The sequence below is a fragment of the Lissotriton vulgaris genome, chromosome 9, assembly GCF_964263255.1.
Source record: "Lissotriton vulgaris chromosome 9, aLisVul1.2, whole genome shotgun sequence".
In the NCBI taxonomy this organism is placed as follows: Eukaryota; Metazoa; Chordata; class Amphibia; order Caudata; family Salamandridae; genus Lissotriton; species Lissotriton vulgaris.
The window spans coordinates 1,103,190,110-1,103,209,064 of record NC_141697.1 but is presented as its reverse complement, the minus strand read 5'-3'; the positions used below and the strand labels follow the sequence as shown (position 1 = coordinate 1,103,209,064).

General features: G+C 39.6%; 1 protein-coding gene across 1 annotated transcript in view; it reads left to right on the top strand.

The window, feature by feature from the left end:
• LOC147692864 (cadherin-related family member 3-like) overlaps window positions 1–18,955 on the top strand; it is a 650,553-nt gene that overhangs the window by 186,533 nt on the left and 445,065 nt on the right. Inside the window, exon 4 of the mRNA XM_086939084.1 lies at window positions 1,375–1,463. Coding sequence (XP_086795210.1) covers window positions 1,375–1,463 — 89 coding nt within the window. The remainder of the gene's footprint in view (window positions 1–1,374; window positions 1,464–18,955) is intronic.

Below are 18,955 nucleotides of genomic sequence, written 5' to 3'. Positions count from 1 at the left end.
TACATATATTATATACTTCGATATTTTGACTTTCTATATTTATGAAAATCTATATTAAATTACTTACCTTAAATTTGATATTTTGGTTGACTATATTCTGTCCATTCTTTATTTTCACTTCGATATTAGTGCTATTCTATATTTTTGATTCAATATTTTGTCTGTATACCGCCCCTGTGAGACCAAAATGCTCCTGGGCCGTACAAACGCGAGTATATAACAGAAAGCCATAAAGAGCAGAAGCTAAAAATGAGCAACAAAGCCATCCGATATGAGCAAGGGACTGACTCAGCGCCAATATCTAAGATATGTATTCAAAACATTAACCCCCACATGCATCAAGCACTTTTTCATTCGCAAACGGTGCGATTCCTTAAAATCGGCCGTTTGCGAATGCAAAAGTGCTTTTTGGGATGCATGAAGCAATTTTAGAATTCGCAACATTGTTGCGAGTTCTAACATTGCGGGTGCTTTTAAGAAGTCGCAGATGTGCGACTTCTTAAAAGCAATGCATCATCACTTTGATAAGTGAAAATTCGCACTTAGGGTTCCAAATTTACCGAGTGGTTGAACCACTCGGTAAATTTGGAAAAAGTGTTTAAAATGCTTTAAATGTTTTTTTTTCAACATTCATGTTACGGACACACATGTCCTTAGGACATGTGTGTGTGCAACATGATGCGAAAAATACATTTCAGGGGTGCAGGGGGGGGTCCTTTGGACCCCCCCCTGCACCCATGAAATTTTCTAAGTGCCACTCGCAATTTGCATTGACTCCTATGGGCCTTTTGGCCCATAGGAATCAATGGAAATTGCGAAAATTAACTTAAGAATTCGGTATTTCTTTGGGATTCGGTAAAAAATGCGATTTTTACCGAATCACAAAGAAATACCGAAAAAAATGATGCATAGCATTTTGCATTTCCTAAATAGCGATTCCTTAATTTTCGCTATTTCAGAAATGCAAAATCCTAGATTGATGCATGTGGGGGTAAGCCTGCTAACAGATATTTCTCACATAAGAACTTCAAAGATAGTGTGAAATCCTCTTGGTCATGTGCGTTTCCCTAGTGCAAATATATTTTGCCCCATTTTCCATTAAACATGTAAGAAAAGGGTACAAATATGTTTGTTTTTGTGTTTGTTCAGCCTATTAAGCTCCTCTAATAAAATCCCTGGTGGATTACCTTACTGCTTGTATCAATGTGAGGGAGCAGTTTAAGAATGCAATTTTGTCATCTTGATGTGAAATGTAAGGAGAGATTGAACCCCTTCCAACACTCAAAGAACAATTTTAGAAGATAAACCATTCTCAAAGATATTTAAAAACTGGCATGAAAACATGCAGTTAAAACAAGCTTATTTTTGTTGCAGGGGCTGAGGTTTATATTCCAGAAAATATTCCTGTTGGCACATCAATATACAGGGTTGCAGCGAGGGATCCGGAAAAGGACGTTTTGGAGGTAATTAAACATTTTGCTAACCAAAAGTGATTGTTTTCTACACGCATTACATTGCTGAAGAATAAAAACACTATGGAATTATTTACACATCTGGCGGTCCACGGACCATCAGACTCATGGAGGTGCAGCGGTTGGACCGCCATTGACCCGCCGCTGCGGCAGTGCTGTGACTGTCAGGAGGCAGTAATATGCTTGGTGGGACCCCTGTGGACCCGCCAAGCATATTAAAAGTATCCTTTCCACTATAGTTTTTATGGTGGCTCCACCGCAATGAAAATCATGGCAGAGAGGAAACAAGGGGAACCCTTCATGGTCCTCTACTGTCTCTGTGAAATGTGGATGCAACCAGGGGGGCTATTTTTGTAGTCCACATTGTGGTGCCCATTTTAGAGGCACAGCTATGGTAAAGCCAAAAAAAGCCCACCAGACAGGAGGAAAAGCCTAATCTGGCAGGTTGCCTGACCATGGCTTTGACGGTGCGGCAACGAGGTGGACCTGAGGCCGCAATGCCAAAGTAGTAATAAGGCCCTAAGTGTATTTATTATGTTGTTTATTTATTTATAGTTTTTATGTAGAGCTGCATGTCTTCTTATGGCTATTTAAGAATGTCAAGCTAGGTAGAGAAAAGCAGATGAAAAATGTAATTTAAAAAAAAAATGGAAAAAAGAAGTTTGGAGTCTGATCAGAAAAGTGCGAGTTGCAAGCCAATATTCACTGGTGGAATTTTTCGACATAGAAATAAATAAATATGAGTAATAAATGGCAGCCAGAAATCTCTGTATAAAACTCCCTCTCCGATTTACTTATTATAGTTTAGTTATGATATTTCTCATCACTTGTAACAAGCCAATGACAAAGCCGCTCAACTCCGCTGAACTAAATTTATGACAGTTGACTTGTGACTTCCTAATGCCTTTTGCCAGAAGTCAAGGTGGCATGCAGTTATGGTGAATAATTGCAAATGCAGTTTAAACTAGGAAAACTAGAACAGTATTTTAATTTTTCTGATTTTTACATGAAACAGTGATCTGAAGAACGGAGATATTTATTGCACAATCCTTATTTTTGGATGCTATATGATATCTCTGCATGGTTTGGCATATTCTAGCTACATCATTTTTAATCTCACACTGAACTGATTTTAATATCTTTTTGCAACAAGTTACTAACTGCTTTTTGGTGAGTATAATTTTGCACTACATATTTAACTTTTATTCTTCATACCTGCAACCAAACTATCGATTTTATATGAAAGAGAAAGGCACCAGGACGTTAAGTAGTTTGCTGGAAGGGTGGTGGTGTGATCCTGTATCTTAAGGAATAAAATACCTTCTTCCATAGGTTAAAAGGATATTGCAGCTCTCCTTCGAGTCCCATGACCTCTTAAAGGAACTCTGTCTTTAGGTAAAAGGGGAGCAGTACAGACCACATACACATTTTTGTGCGAGAAAGGCCACTTTATTGAAAACAGGTGCACATCACATCCACACCCTTTGCATTACAAAACTAAACCTCAATGCAACAAGCCACCTACGGTCTCTGACCCCCCCACCCCTAAGATACCTAATACCTCACATATTTATCCTACAGATGTCTAACTCCTACACTGCTTTTGATATGTTGGTCTTTAACTCTCGCATCACTGAAACTACATCTATTAACCCACTGACCGCGGCACAAATTCCGCCCCGGTGCGGGCGATTTAATCAGTGGGCGGGGTTCGGACCGCCCCCAGCTGCTCTCCGCACATGCCCACCATCATGTGGGAAGGCCGGGGGCAGTCCGCAGCACCAAAGGGGTTAACATCTAAGTATCTAAATTTCCTACAGTGTAACTTTCAATTGCCTGCTTCATCGAGGTGCAACTTTGTTGACACTCCCCCATTTCTCCTGATTCACTTATGACAACAACAATAAACTGTGACTAGAACCATAACAACTTATCAGCCAACTACCACTCAAAAAAGGGCTACCCTTGACTTTTATGACCCCATCATCTAGGCGCGGCTGCCTCATTTGTGAATATTCAGTGTTTTTACTAGAACCTCCTTCAATAACATCAGGTATAACTCCATACAGTAGTGAGACAAGTGAATTCCATACCCTCGAAAACATTTTGCGGCATCATAATTCAAGTCAGGGTGCTCAACCCTCCCAAAGCCTTAATCTCTGCAGAAAAAATGCATCTCTCTATGAATTTTAGATCTGGCCTTATCAATCACTGTCCTCCACTTTCTCTTTGGAACTGATCCAGCGGGCCTGAAGAAATTCTGTCTCATTAGCGTTACCCAACACCACATTAATCACCATTATTCACAAATTCATCACTAGGCCCAAGAATGACAGAGACAAGAATTGGCCAACTGAATCATGTGACCTAATTAAACGGATCAATTCACAAGACTATTTATATTTATATACAATTGCAGTTTATCACTAACATATTTATTAAAATATAACGGAAACATTTAATTAAGCCCCCTAGGTAATGGATTAAGTGATGGTAACTAGACTCAGAAAACAAGACCAGCTTGCCATTTCAAAATCTATTTTATTAATTTTATTTTCAAATAAGAGCATATTAAGCAAATAATCTTCATTAGCATTTTTCAAGCATTTTTATTATTTAAGTAAAGGCACATTAGACTGTCACTCAAAACAAAATCAGCATGAGAAGTATTTAAGCAGAAAGGGCCTCATTCCCTAAAGTCTATTTCCCTAACTAACTCATCAGAAACCTAAAAAAAACATTAGTTCGTTTTATTCTTACGTGAGTCAAAAGTCCGACAGCATCTCACGCTCAGCAGGATTCAAGAACGAGCCAACTTAGCTCCTCCCAAGGGGCCACGTTTTATACCTTTTCTCTATCTTAAAACTAACTAAAAGAATCATTTTTAGTGACAGTCAACGCAGCCATTGGCTGACAGCCGTCAGGCCACATTAGCTCATCGCCTCCACGATCCAAACTTGTGCCATTCAGAGACACCATTGTCTTTCGTCCCTTCCGAGGAAGTTGTAACAATTTATTAAAACAACAGTTCGCTGTTTCCTCAGCTTGGCGGTTCCGCCGCTTCCGGTCCTTGGGAAATATACAGAGCACATCTCTGCACAGTTTCACTATTTAATTTTCTTTAACGGACATCATTTTGTGGCAACCTTGACCACGTCCTTTTGCTGTGCTCGGCTCATCATGACAGGACAGGATACCCTTTCAAAAGCTAGGCCTCAGGCCTCTTTTTCACGAAACTTGTATGCAAGGAAACACAAGACATTAATTAATTCGAGTAATGAAGAATATTCTGTTACCCACCCTCCTTGCTAATGTTAACCCATTAGTTTATGTTACCTAGCTTTAAGCACAAGAATGCCACATAAAAGACATCAACAGAGACAAAAGCACAATTAAAATAAGCACATGCCATTATTTAAACAGCCGCAATTAATGTTGACAACACAAACAGACAAAGTTAATTAATTATTTTTCAACGTACTTGCAAGAGCAACATAAAAGCACATGATGTTACCCACGTGTTCATGTATGCAATTTAAAAACTAGGTTGAATTAATACACACTCATGCATAAAACTTATTAATATTATTAATTCATTATGGAAGTTTTAATCTGCGAGTAAAAACACACTTTATCACTAAAACTCGCTTCATCAACTCCCTCATCTAGTGATTTTAAAATCACCAAGCAATACCAAAAATTTTACCAAAATTTTAATTTATAATGACATCATGTTTTGAACTCTTTCTGTGTTAGTATTTCTAAACTCCTGTCTCAGCAGTTTGTCTGGAAGTCTCATATTGACCTCTAAGAAACTATTCAAATTCTATCTCCTTCTCCTGTTCCTTTCTGAGTTTATAAATCCTTCTCCTTTCTCTCACATGCTTCTTCCTCTTGTGAATCATGCAACTAATTTTTACATAAGTATCACTATGACTATAATTATTACAGGATAAAGTACTTTGCCAATGATTGAACTGCCAATTTCTCTAAACCAATTTCCAATTGCCGCAAATCTTTTGCTCAAACGCTCTGAAAAATTGTCATCTTCCAGGGGTTCTATTTCAGAATGAAATTCAGTAATGTTCTTGATAAGCACCTCTATATTCTGGCTCTTATCTGGGATATAAGTGCAGCAATGCTGGACATGTAAAATCCCACAAACTCCTCCTTCTTTTGCCAGCAGAATGTCTAAAGCAAGACGGTTCTGCATAACCATACTTCTCGTGGCGACAAGTTCAGTATTAACTAACTGAAAACCGCTTGCGGTGTCTGTAGACAATCTATCTACAATTGTGGAAACCTTTCTGATTTTAACTGCATTTAGGGTTATTCTAACCATAGGAATTATTGCACCAAGAATGTCACCCATGATCTCTGAAAAACCCTCTTGAACCTATTCAGATTTTTGCCAATTTCAAACGAACCTTCTGTGTTTCTGTCCACATGAAAGATTTTTAGAAAAACTAATCCAAGATAGCACGTCCCATACCAATGGTCTGGGAGGCTAAAGTAAGCTTTGTTCCCACAAACAAAATAAATTCCAGGGAAAATTGGGTCTTTGCCACCTTTAAATCCCCAACCCCCTATGATACGATAGGTATCCTCACATTGACTTGCACCCACAAAATAATTGTCATATAAGGTGTTGTCTCTCCTAATGCAACATTTTCCACTAACAGGTTCATCTATGTGAATAGCAGCAAAACTATTTCTACCATTAAGCTTCTCATCCTCTATCTGCCAAAATCTGGATTTAGTCTGTTTCAGCATCTCATTTCTCTTATAAATCGCCCTTCTTTCCTCAACCAAATTAAGAAAAGATTTCTCTTCAGCTCTCATTTTGCAGGTTAAATTGTTTTTGAAAGCATACTCATATGTCAGCTCATTAGTTACTAAGAAGAATTCCCTCATCTGCTTTGCAGGTTTTACTTTGTTTAAGCTATTTACAACTTTCAGGTTAGCAAAAATCTCATCATAGTCCGAGTAATAGTACTCCAGTTGACCTGTTTGATAGAACAAACTAGCTATAACACTGCATGTAATGCCACAAGTAAGGGGTAAAATGTTATATTTAACCCCCTCTGAAACAGAAGCAGGCAGCGTCACACAAACATAGCAATCCTTCACATCCATAACTTTTACATATTCTGACAATAATCTAGAGAAGGAATTAGTAGAAAAATCACCAACAGATCTATCTTGGTGGATCTCTGGTTTGTGCTCAATAACTCTATTAGTTTTGCCTGCAACATTATGAACAGCTTGTTTAGTCTCAGCTTTACTTGTCATGTTAGACTTATAATTTTCCTTATCAATACCAAAGGGAAAGATGACTGCCAAGATCAACCAGACCAAAATTATTAGAATCACACAAATAGAAGACATTTTACAACATCTTCTAAAAATAGCACACCTTGAATTATCAGTAATAGGCATTTTCTTTTAATCTTTTATATACACCCTCCCTTTTGAATTATTATTTTTTTTTTTAGAAACCCTCTAACAGCTTTTCTTCGACCTTACGTCTTACATCAAAGTGTTTTTCCAGCTAACACAATTTCTTCGACCTTGCGTCACCTAACACAATTTCTTCAGCCTTATGCCAAAAATAAACCACAGATTGAAAAGAAAATAACTTTAATCATTGTCACTGATTTCTTCTAAATCTTCCTGACTACTACTACTAATTTCCACAACTGGTGGAATTATAATGTAAGTCCACTCAGGGGACTTGTACTTTTGGTTTGGTTTAATGGTCTTTTTCCCCTACTGTTAATCACTTCAATCTTCTTTCCTTTTTGATTTTTCTTGTCAGAATCTCCTTTTTGACTTGATATTTTATTGACCTGCGCTTTCGCTAATTTGAATTTAAAATTTTCTTTTGGCCAATTATCTCCCTTTCTTAAGAGTTTCTTCTTTGGTTCAGTTTCGTTAGATTCAGTTTTCCAAGTTCGTTTTCTGAATTTTCTTACTTGGGAATCTTCATCACTCTCATCACTTTTATCTTCAGTTTCTGAGACTTGAAATCTTGTTTCAGGTACTTCTTTACTCGGCAGCTTCACTCCGTTAGAAACAGCATCCTTGTAGCTGTTACTCGGTAATTCGTCTTCTTCTTCTGGAATACCTTCCAACTTCCCAGTTTCAGAATTCTTGTTCCTGCCTTCAGAGCTTACAGTCTGCTTTTCAATACTCTTCTGATTTTGATTCTTTTCTGTCTCTAATTCTTTCTCTGCTTCTTTTTCTAGCAGATTTTCATCATTTTCTGAATCTAGAATCACAATCTCTATATTTTTTTCTTTCAATACCTGATCCACATCAGAATCTTCCAGATGTCGACCTTCTTGTCGATCTTCAGAATCTGGATTTTCAGGTTCTTCTTCAGAGTCTGAATCAGTTGTTGTGTCGTCACTATCCTCATTAGGATTATCAGGAGGTGGTACACAAATAGTGTGACTCGCATGCACCCACCTTTTCAAACCTTTGCATTTAACAGCATTTGTTGTGACTAATATCACCTGTCTTGCCTTTTGCCACCTGGGTACTAAACAGTTTCTTCTTCGATGAACTTTTGTTCTCACCCAGTCTCCTGGCAACAGATCATGAGCTTGCTCCTTTTCTTTTTAAATCACACCAGTTCCCACCTGATGGAATACAGAAGTTACCACATCAGATAAATTCTTGCAGTATTCCATAATTGCACTATCATTAATGCTCAAAATCTTTCCAACTGGTACAAATGCTTGCCTCATTACTCTGCCCATAAGTATATCGTGTGGGCTTAAACCTGTCTTTTTATCTGGTGTGCTTCTCAAAGACATTAGAACAAGTGGAAGTGCATCTGTCCACTTTATACCTGTAGCCAGACACATTTTGGCTAACCTGTTCTTAATTGTGCCATTAATTTGCTCAACAACTCCTGAAGCTTCTGGCCTGTATGCACAGTGTAGCTTTTGCTTAATGTTCAGGGCTTCACATATCAATTGTATCAATCTGTTTTCAAAATGTGTTCCGCGATCACTTTCAACTGTAACTGGAAATCCATACCTCGGTATGATCTCCCTTAAAAGCAATTTTGCCACAGTAACTGAGTCATTGTGACGAGTTGGGAATGCTTCCACCCACCTTGTAAACAGACAGACAATCACTAGGACGTACCCTAATTTATTGTGTGGTGACATGTCAATGAGATTCATTTGCAATCTAGTAAAAGGACCACCCTCCCGTCCTATGGTTCCCATGCTCACAACTGTTTTTCTGTTTGGATTGATTTGTTGACAGATCAAACAACGCTGGCAAAGTGACTCTGCAATAATCCTAAATTTTGGGTTAAACCAGGTTTGTCTAAACAACCTGATCATGGAGTCTCTTCCTAAATGTCCTGGACCATGGCACATCCGTGCCATGTCAGCAATCATGCAATTTGGTAAAACTGGTCTGTTATCTTTGTAAACCCAAACTTCATCTTCTTCCCGTTGTCTGCAATCTGCTTTTAGCCATGTGTCTTTTTCCTCATCATCTGCCTCATCTTGTAGATCCTTTACTCCCTGCCATGTCTCCACTACAGATATTAGCATGAGAGAGTTAAAAATATGATCATTGTCTTTTTCACGATTAATTTAAAAAATTGTTTTTCGCACAATATCATGCAATCTCATCAGCAAAAGAATTACCTTTAGTAATGTAATCCTCGCCCTTTTTATGTGCTGCGCATTTTACAACAGCAATCTCTTTTGGTAACTGAATGCCATCAATCAGTCTTTTGATTAATTTTGCATTCCTGATTGGTGTTCCCGCAGAAGTTAAATAACCTATTTGAGACAAAAGCTGGCCATAGTAATGGACTACGCCATATCCATACTGACTATCAGTCACTATGGTAATCTTTTTTCCCTCTGCTCTTTCACATGCACGAATTAAAGCTATTAATTCTGCCACTTGAGCTGATCGGATTCCATCGAGAGAGGAACCCTCAACTACTCCTGCAACTGTACAGACTGAATATGCTGCTCTCAGAATGCCCTCATCTGTTCTTAAACAAGAGCCATCAACAAAATACACAAAGTCTGATTCCGGCAAGGGAACATCTTTTATGTCTTTTCTTGGTTTGGTGCAGTAATCCAAAACATCCAAGCATTCATGATCAATATCAACTTCACTTTTAATCTCAGTATTAGCCCCATCAGGTAACAATGTGGAAGGGTTTAGGTTCACACATCTTGCAATTGAAACATTATCTGATCCTAGAATGACATTTTCATATTTGGTCAATCTGCTACTTGATAAATGTTGAGTTTTACTTCTAGTAAGAAGAGTCTCGACTGAATGAGGTACATACACTTTAACAGGAAACCCCATTATAATTCCTTCACTCTGCTCAAGGCTTACACTTGTTGCAGCCACTGCTTTTAAGCAACCTGGCAATGCTTTTGCAACAGGATCAAGAACAGCTGAGAAGTAAGCAATTGGATTTCTCAGTTTTCCATGTCTCTGAATCAGAACTGATAATGCACAACCTTCCCTTTCACTGCAGTACAGCTCAAATTCCTTGTCATAGTCTGGCATCCCCAATGCTGGAGCTTCACACAGACTTTTCTTTAGCTTTTCAAAAGCCTCTAACTCAGTTTTTGTCCAAGTAATCGGGTCTTTTATGTTTGCTTTTGTCAGTCTCTGCAGTGGTTTCGCAATTACTGAAAATCCACTAATCCATTGACGACAATAACCTACTATTCCTAGAAACATTCTGACCTGTCTCTGTGTTGTTGGAGGTTGTATTGCTCGTATCATTTTTATTCTCTCAACTGTCACTTGTCTTATTCCTTTTGCGATTCTGTGACCAAGATATTTTACTTCTTGATTGCAAAACTGTAACTTTGCAGGTGATACCTTATGTCCTTTATCTGCCAAACGATTCAAAAGGGTGATTGTGTCTGTTACACAATTTTCTCGTGTTTTTGCAGCCACCAGGAGGTCATCAATATACTGGACTAATGTTGACTTACCAGGTAAATCTAAATCTTCCAAGGACTTTTTTAACAACTGATTAAAAATAGATGGACTCTCAGTATACCCTTGAGGGATACAACACCATGCTAAAATACGGTCCTGGAATCTGAACGCAAACATTTGTTGGCTCTCTGGATGCAGTGGAACTGTAAAGGAGGCATTACATAGGTCTATGACCATATACCATTCTGCATCATGCGGAATCTGATATAGAATTACCGCTGGGTTTGGTACAATTGGACAACAAGGAACAGCAATTTGATTTACCTTTCTCAGGTCCTGAACTATTCTGTAAATTCCTTTTTTTTTAAATTTTTATTCGTTGGCAAATTCAGACAAACAAAACAAGTACACAAAAATAAACAATGCAGATTAGTACGATATGCATGGAGTACAGCATGGGAACATGTCATATGTTGAAGTGAGTAACCAATATAATACCTAGAGAGTATAGAACATCTATAAATTAAAGATATCTTAATGGATTAGAAGTCAATGCGACCTATAGCATATACTTTTTAAACATAGCGAGCATCATTATAATGTGAAGTCAGACGCTCAGTAGGTCAAATAGTTAATAAGGAAAAAAAAAGGGGTAACTAAGACAGGAAGCGAAAAGAAACATAGTATCAAAATACATCAAATGTCCAACACTTGGTTTCCCCTTTCAGTATTATACCACCTAGTAATAGGCTCCCATATCTGTTTCCCTATTGCCCTCATTTTCCTACCTCTTGTGGCATATATTGCAGTTTCTTGTTTATAGATAGCTATAAAACGACTAAGCCACATATTAAAGGTAGGGGGCTCTGCATCTTTCCATCTGGCTGCCAAAATTATCCGAAGCACGGCGTATCCCAGAAAAAGTACCGCCTGTTCTTCGCTGTTGTGCTCCAAGGAATCATCATGGCCTAATAGGAGCAATGTTATAGAGTCTTTTATTCGATGCCCAAAGATTTGGGCCCAGTATTCCAGTATCATAGCTTTGACTGTTGCCAATGCAGGGCATTCAGAAAACATATGCAGGAGATTTGCAAGTGGCTGATTACATCTAGGACAGTTATCATCAGTCCTGAGCCCCCAAGCAAACAATTTAGCTGGCGTATAGTATAGGTTATAAATGGTTCTGTAATATTGAGCCTTTAAATTAGATGCTATAAAATATTTTGCTGAGAGGGTTAATGAGAGATCTATATCTACATTGGGGTTAGCTAATTTCGAGGCCCAGGATTGTTCCGTGCGCTCTAGGTCGTCAGGGGTATTGACCATAAATAACTGATATAGGACCCCGATTCTTGTGGAGTTTTTCCCTATAATATCCAGTAATGGTATATTATCTAGTAGAATTTTTGGTATAGTGTTACAGATGCTAGATGAGATTTGATAGAATTTTAGAAAATCACAAGCGGGAATATTGTATCTTTCTTGAAAAGACTCAAGGGATAGTGGAATACTGTTACCAAAAAAATCACCTATTGTTTTAATGCCTAGGAGCTACCACCTCTGAAATCTACTATCGTTAAGAATGGAGGAAAAAAATGTGCATTGCCATAATGGTGTATATTTCGTAAATGTAGGAATACCCAGATGTTTACAAATAGCTTTCCATACTACTCGAGCGTCTAGAACTGTCTTTAATTAAATTTTTTTGTAATATGATGGTTCTGTCTGCCTTAAGAGCAGTCCCTTATGTTTTTCACCTAAACTAAGCTCATATATTGATGGAATATATGGAGTTATAGGGGTTAAGACTCCAGGTTTAGCAGTCAGAAGAGGGTCCATATGTTGTACTAATGTTGCCCAAAAATATAATCTCAAATTTGGTAGAGCTAAGCCACCTCTATCTTGAGGGAGCGCTAACAGGGGAAGGGCCCGTCTTATTTTACCATAGCTCCACATAAACTTTGCAATAAGGGAATCTATAGTCTTAATAAAGTGTTCTCCAGGCAGTAGAGGGATTGCTCTGAAAAAATATAAAACCCGTGGGAATATGTTCATTTTAACATAATTGGCCCTACCTATTATAGAAAGGTGCAAGCTGTCTATCCTTCTAAGATCACTTTTAATTTTATCAATGAGGGGAGAATAATTTATTTCGCTAATCTTGCTTATCTCCGCAGAGAGGCCTACTCCTAGATATGTAGCCTGTTTAACCCTAAGTGTACTTTCATACTGGGTGTTATTAGTGGCTAATACCACTGTTTTGTCTCTATTCAAAGAATACCCTGAATACATCCCAAAAGCCTGAGTGATTGTCTCAATTTCAGAAACTGCTTCAGACGGATTGGTGGTTATAACAGCAACATCATCAGCATATGCCATGACTTTAGTGGAGAAAGATCCAGTAATAACTGGTTGAATTGCGGGTGAGGTTAATAATTTCTGAATAAGGGGATCGATATATAGGGCAAACAAGACCGGGGAACATGGGCAGCCCTGCCTTGTACCTCTTTGAACCTTAATAAACTCCGACTCGTCACCAGCTATAGAGATTTTGGCCGTGGGGTTGATGTAAATGGCTTTAATGGCTTTAATAAAGTTGTTTCCAACATTTTTATTTTCCAAGATATTCCAAAGAAACTGCCATGATACTCGATCGAATGCCTGTTCGGCATCGAGGAGGATCATCGACAGGGTCAAACAGGGTTATGGCTCTCCGAGTATGGTCTGTAGTGCCCTTGCCAGGGATAAAGCCATGTTGCCACGGGGACACAAGATGTTCGACGACCCCGCTCAGTCGATTTGCAAGTATTTTAGCATATAGTTTTGAGTCGGAGTTAATCAGGGATATGGGCCTATATGAAGAAGGAAGGTGAGGTGGTTTACCCTTTTTATGAAAAATTATTATATTTGTTTGCTTCCATGACTCTGGAGGAGTTGTGTGATATTGCACTCCAAGAAACAAATCAAGCAGGAAAGGGGTTATTTGATTACCAAGGATTTTATATAGATCCAATGGGATTTTATCCGGACCCGCCGCTTTACCATTGGCCATCTCGGCTAATGCAATCTCCACTTCAGTGATCGTAATCTCTCTATCCAGATTAGCCTTAGTCTCATCATCAATAATTTTATGTAAAGTCTGATCTGGAAGCCAATTATTTAAGAATGTTGTTATTTCGTTATTAGGATGTGATATATCGCTACCATAGAGTTTTTGATAATACTTTTGGAATACTTTAACAATCTCTTTAGAAGTTGTATGCACATTACCCTCAAATTCGATCTTCTTAATACTACCTAGTGATTGTTTTTGTCGAGTACGTAATGCTAGCTGCTTCCCCACATTTTCTCCTGATTCATACAGTCTAGCCTTATTAGCCTGGTAGGTTTCGGCAGCTTTTTGGATTAGCATACTATTGATCTCATTTTTTAGGATCATTATTTTGTTTAAAGTTTTCCCAGGATCTAAGGTAGAATCGACTTGCCCTCTTTGAGACTGATTTATTTGGAAGGCATGAAGGGTCTCGAGATTAGAGAGTTCTTGCATCAGTTGTATATTAGTCTGCTTTTCCTTCTTTCGTTTATTAGCTACAAATGAAATAGTCTCTCCCCTCAATGCTACTTTAAAACAGTCCCAAACTATTACACGGGATGCACTAAACTGGTTACAATCAAAAAAGGACTGAGCCCACGATTTAATATGCGTTATATATTCCTGATTAACCAGTAACCTCCTGTCAAAAGTCCATTGGGTCATTGGTTTAACCAAATTGGCAGTATCGAAGATGAAGGTCAGCGCATTGTGGTCGGATATTGTTTTCGGGGATTTAGTTATTTCTATGATGTCCCTCTCCTCTATAGTTGACATAATATAGTCGATTCGGACGTACTTATTGTGGGGGAAAGAGAAGTAAGTAAAACCATCTGCATTTGGCCCCTGGAGTAATCCCCAGACGTCCACTAAATTATGACTTTTCATCATCTGACCTAGTGCGCTGTAAACCTTCGGTTTACGGCCTTTATAATTTAGAGATAGGTGATTCCCTGTGGGCAGCCCTATATCAATATTAAAATCCCCGCAAAGAACCAGAGAGCCAGACCAAGAGGCCAATTCGATTTCGAGCTCCCGAAAGATATCAGGATCGTCTAGATTTGAGCCATAGATTGCACAGATAGTAATACCCACCTGTAGCTGAATTATGACCCATCTACCATGTTTGTCGGCCAATTTACGAATTGGGGAGCCTATTATAGGTTTGGCTAAGATGGCTACCCCTCTGGTTTTGGATGTTTGGGATGTAGCTACCATTAGATTATAATCAGGTAATTTGAGTAAGTCTCTGTCAGTATATGCTATATGTGTCTCTTGAAGACATATTATGTCAACTGGGTTTTGACGTGTTAATTGAAATAACTGGGCCCTTTTATTTTTATGATTGAGGCCTGCCACATTCCACGTGCATAAACTTATTCTCCCCATTTATTAGCATGAAAATCTAACCCAGGTTTAATGTATTGGAACCGAAAACCTCAATTTTTCTTGAAATGCATAATACAGTTTTGCTTTTTACAATTTCGTTTTTTGTTTAAGCTATATTGGTTCACATCATACCATGATCTTTTTGTACATCGTAACTTGTGACTGAATTTGCCAATTTTTTTTTTTTTTGCATTCCCCCCCCACCTCAAGCCCCTCCCCAAGCCCCTCCCCAACCCCCTCCCCCCACACACCACCCTTTGAGGCATATAGACTCTAACTAGAGTCTGTAGTGATGGAGAGACACCCCTGCGCCGCGCCATATTATTAATTCCATGTTCACCTAATAACACATGTGCGGACTAACAGAAAGGTATAAAGCAGGAGACAGATAAAACTTAAATAGAATAATCAAACTAGGACCCTATGGTACCCACTGAGCCGAAAAGAGAACCCATAAATGCTAACCAATAATTCATTTGAGCAGTGATAGAAACAACATATTCTTATTCATATTCTAAGTGACTATCAGAAAAAATAGGAGTTAGTATCAAGCTTAGGACTTCATAATTCTATTAAATGTACTTATTCCTCCTATGTCATTAAGCACAACCCACCATCCGGGGGTTATATAGTAATCATAATAGTCACTGTATTTAGAGTTCTTGAAGAAAAGTACTATTAATTCATATTTAGGTCAGGCTATCTAAAAAGGCCTTCGCTTTGATTTCAGAGGAAATTTTTTTTACCTGACCATTATACAAAACTTTGAGTGTAGCAGGGTTGTTCAGATAAACCTTGGCTTTTTTGTCCAAAAAGGGATTAATTAACTGTCGGAGTCGCCATCTCCGCTCCACAGTTGTGTGGCAAAAATCCGGCCTAACAAAGTATGAAATGTCGCCTCGGGACCGATGGGCATCAGGCCTCGCTTTCTCTGCAATAGCTTGACGTAACAAAAAGTTGCCGAAATAGACCAGTATCGCCCTAGGATATTTGTTTTGCGAATTAATAGCCCGTAATGTAGCCGGGGTTCTGTGGACACGCTGAACTTCTAGCTCCCAATTCCATGAGGATAACTCGGGAAAAGTATCTTTAAAGAGTTGAATCACAAAAACGCGTATGTTGTCTCCTTGACTTTTCTCCGGAACTCCCAGTATTCGGAGGTTATTGCGACGCATGCGATTTTCCATCTCCTCAAGCTTCCACCTTACATCAGTCAGTTCAGCGTCATGGGCATCAACCTGCTCTTTCACCACGGTTGCTTCAGCCTCGTTAACCGCTATTCGATCTTCCATATCAGCCATTCTTGCGTTGGAGGCCGCCACAGTTTTAGAGAGCTTACGCACCACTCCTTGTACCTTTTGTAGGGCTTGCTGAGCTTTCCGGCCATCTTTAGAGGTTTGTTCCCTATGGGATGCGATTGCCTGCAGCACCGTGTCCATTACCGTAGTTAAGGTAGTATCTTGCTCCTTCAAGAAAGAAGCCCCCTGAGAGCTGTGGGTTGTTGCAGGAGCACAATCCCGGTGAGGACCTGCTGCGCCATGATGGCTTCCCTTTTTTTTAATCACTGTATGCCTTCCCAATGTAGCTTCGCCCAATAGTTCATCCGCATCACTATCCTGTGTGCTGGTGCTAGATCCTGTGTGCAGATCGGATAGGGGGTCTAAATCGGAATCTAAGTCATGGTGCCATCCTATGTCCTCGCGACCTTCAGAGATAGTATAGAATTCTAGTGGTTCCAAATCCATGTCAGAAGCGATTCCGGCTCCACCAATATAGTCTGGCATAGGCAATGTTGACCCTTCTTCCTTTTCCTTCTCCACTAGTGTGGTTGATGCATAAGTGCCTTGAGTCTGAGCAAGTGTTTGTACTAGAGGGGGTGATGTTAAGTTGCCCCCCACGTTAGCCAGGTTAAGTAGTGCAGAATGCGTTTCAGGCCGTGGCTGGGCGGGCATATTTGCTATGTTACTTGTGCCAATTGTAGGGGCAATTGTGGTAGGTGTAAGTGCTGAAAGCTCAGCTATTATTGAGCCTGGTTCTTGAATCGGTACATTTGTCCCCGCTAATATTACTAAAGCTTGTGCTTGTATTTGCGCCGGTATTGCCAAAGTATTTTCCCCCGCCGCTGTCTCTACAGTGTAGCTCCCTGGCCCTTCTGTTATGGCTGTTGAGCATTGCGGCGGGATGGGCAGGCCAGCTGTAGCTGTAGCTGTACCTGTAGCTGGAAAACTTACTGTGAAGCTCGCTCCTTCGAATGGCTCGGAGCGGGATGCTGCTGCTGCTGACACCGACGAATCCGTGTTGGAAGGCGCCGCCGGGATTACGGGCGGCGCTGCAATCAGCGGTCCACTTGTTGCGTGTTGAAGGGAGGGGGAGGGAGCAGCTCCGGCCGGCGTCTTTCGAAGCAGATCCACAACGGAGGGACCCGGGCCCGGGGTGTTGATGTTTCTTGCTGCCTTTAGTTGTTTCAGTTGAGGCTGAACCTGTCCCCCATTGGATCCGACAGCTTCATCCGTCAGGGAGCCAGCGCGTCTTGCTGCTAATTTTTGGTCACGAAGCGCTTGCTTGGCTGCCCAGGTCTTTGAGGCGGCTGCCACCGCTGCAGCATTTTTCGGGGCCATCTGCGTATTCTCTAGTATACGGTCGTTACCAGGGGCGCTTCTGGGCTTATCTTGATCGCCAGAATGTTCTGCATTGGCACGAAGCTGGATAAAGAGCCTTAACACCGTAAGGCCGAGGGCTGATGCGATGCAATGGAGTAGTAAGTTCCATTTGGCTTTTTGATTCCCATAATCGGTGAATTACATGGGCTGCTCTCAATTTCTTTTAGAACACCTTGTTTTATGAATTTCTCAATCACAGGAATGACACCCTCTATAGTTTCAGCTTTCATTTTATACTGAGGAATGTTTGGGAAATCTATTCCTTGCTTTACAGTAATTTGCACTGGGTCTACATGTTTCATTAAACCCATTTCATCTCCAGTTAAATCCCACATTTTTGCATGAACTGTTTCTTTTAATTCTTCAGGCAAATTATTTGTATCAAAATCAGGAAACAGTTTTTTTTCCTCTTCAACCATCAGCAATGTTAATTTGTATAGACCATCTTCTTCTAAAGTTTTAAGCTCAATACCATCCGGTGAGCAATATATTTTACAGTTCATCTTACACAAAATGTCCCTACCTAACAGGTTTACTGGACTGCTGTTACAGACTACAATTCTGTGTTTATCTTTGAAATTTCCAATCTCCACTTTAACTGGTTCTGTTAAATCAGTTTTAATGTGTTGATTTGCTACACCAACTACCTGGATAGACTCACCTGAGAGAGGAAGGTTTTCTATTTCCACTGATCTAACAGTAGAACGGGTAGCACCAGTGTCCACAAGAAAAGTGATTTCTACATCATTCACTTTACCATTAACAAATGGACCGGACTGATCAACCTCAAGAGTGGCTCCAAGTACGCACTCTTCCTCCTCTCTCAGGCACCGTCATGAGTAATCCTCTGAATCACTCCCTTCGTTTTCTTTTAACCAAAATTGTTGAGAAACATTTGACACATTCACTCTTGGCGATCTATTTACCTGCTCTCCTCCGCAGAATCCTGTTTCAGGACAGAATCTTTGTGCATTCATACAATTTGGAAGTGGTGGTTGTGGAATCTGGTTCTGCTGATTCACTACCTGTCGCTGCTGACTTATTTCATTTAACTGTCGCTGTAGCTGTTGCTGTTGATTTATCTCACTCTGCATCTGTGGATTTAATGATTGATTTTTTAAATTTCTGGGCGGATTCTTACACTCCCGCTTCCAGTGCCCAATTTTGCCGCAGTTAAAACATGGGAGCTTCTGCTTAAGCTCTTCAATATTAACATAAAATTTTGGCCTGTTCAGATTTCCCTTAAATTTGCCTTGATTCTAGTAAACATTTTTATTATCTACAGTTGCTATTTGCTGTTAAATCTGGCATTGTTTTTTCTTGGTGTAATTCTGACAATTCCGAATGAAAATTTTCAGCTACTTTCTGAATTTCCGCATTTAATGGAATCAGAG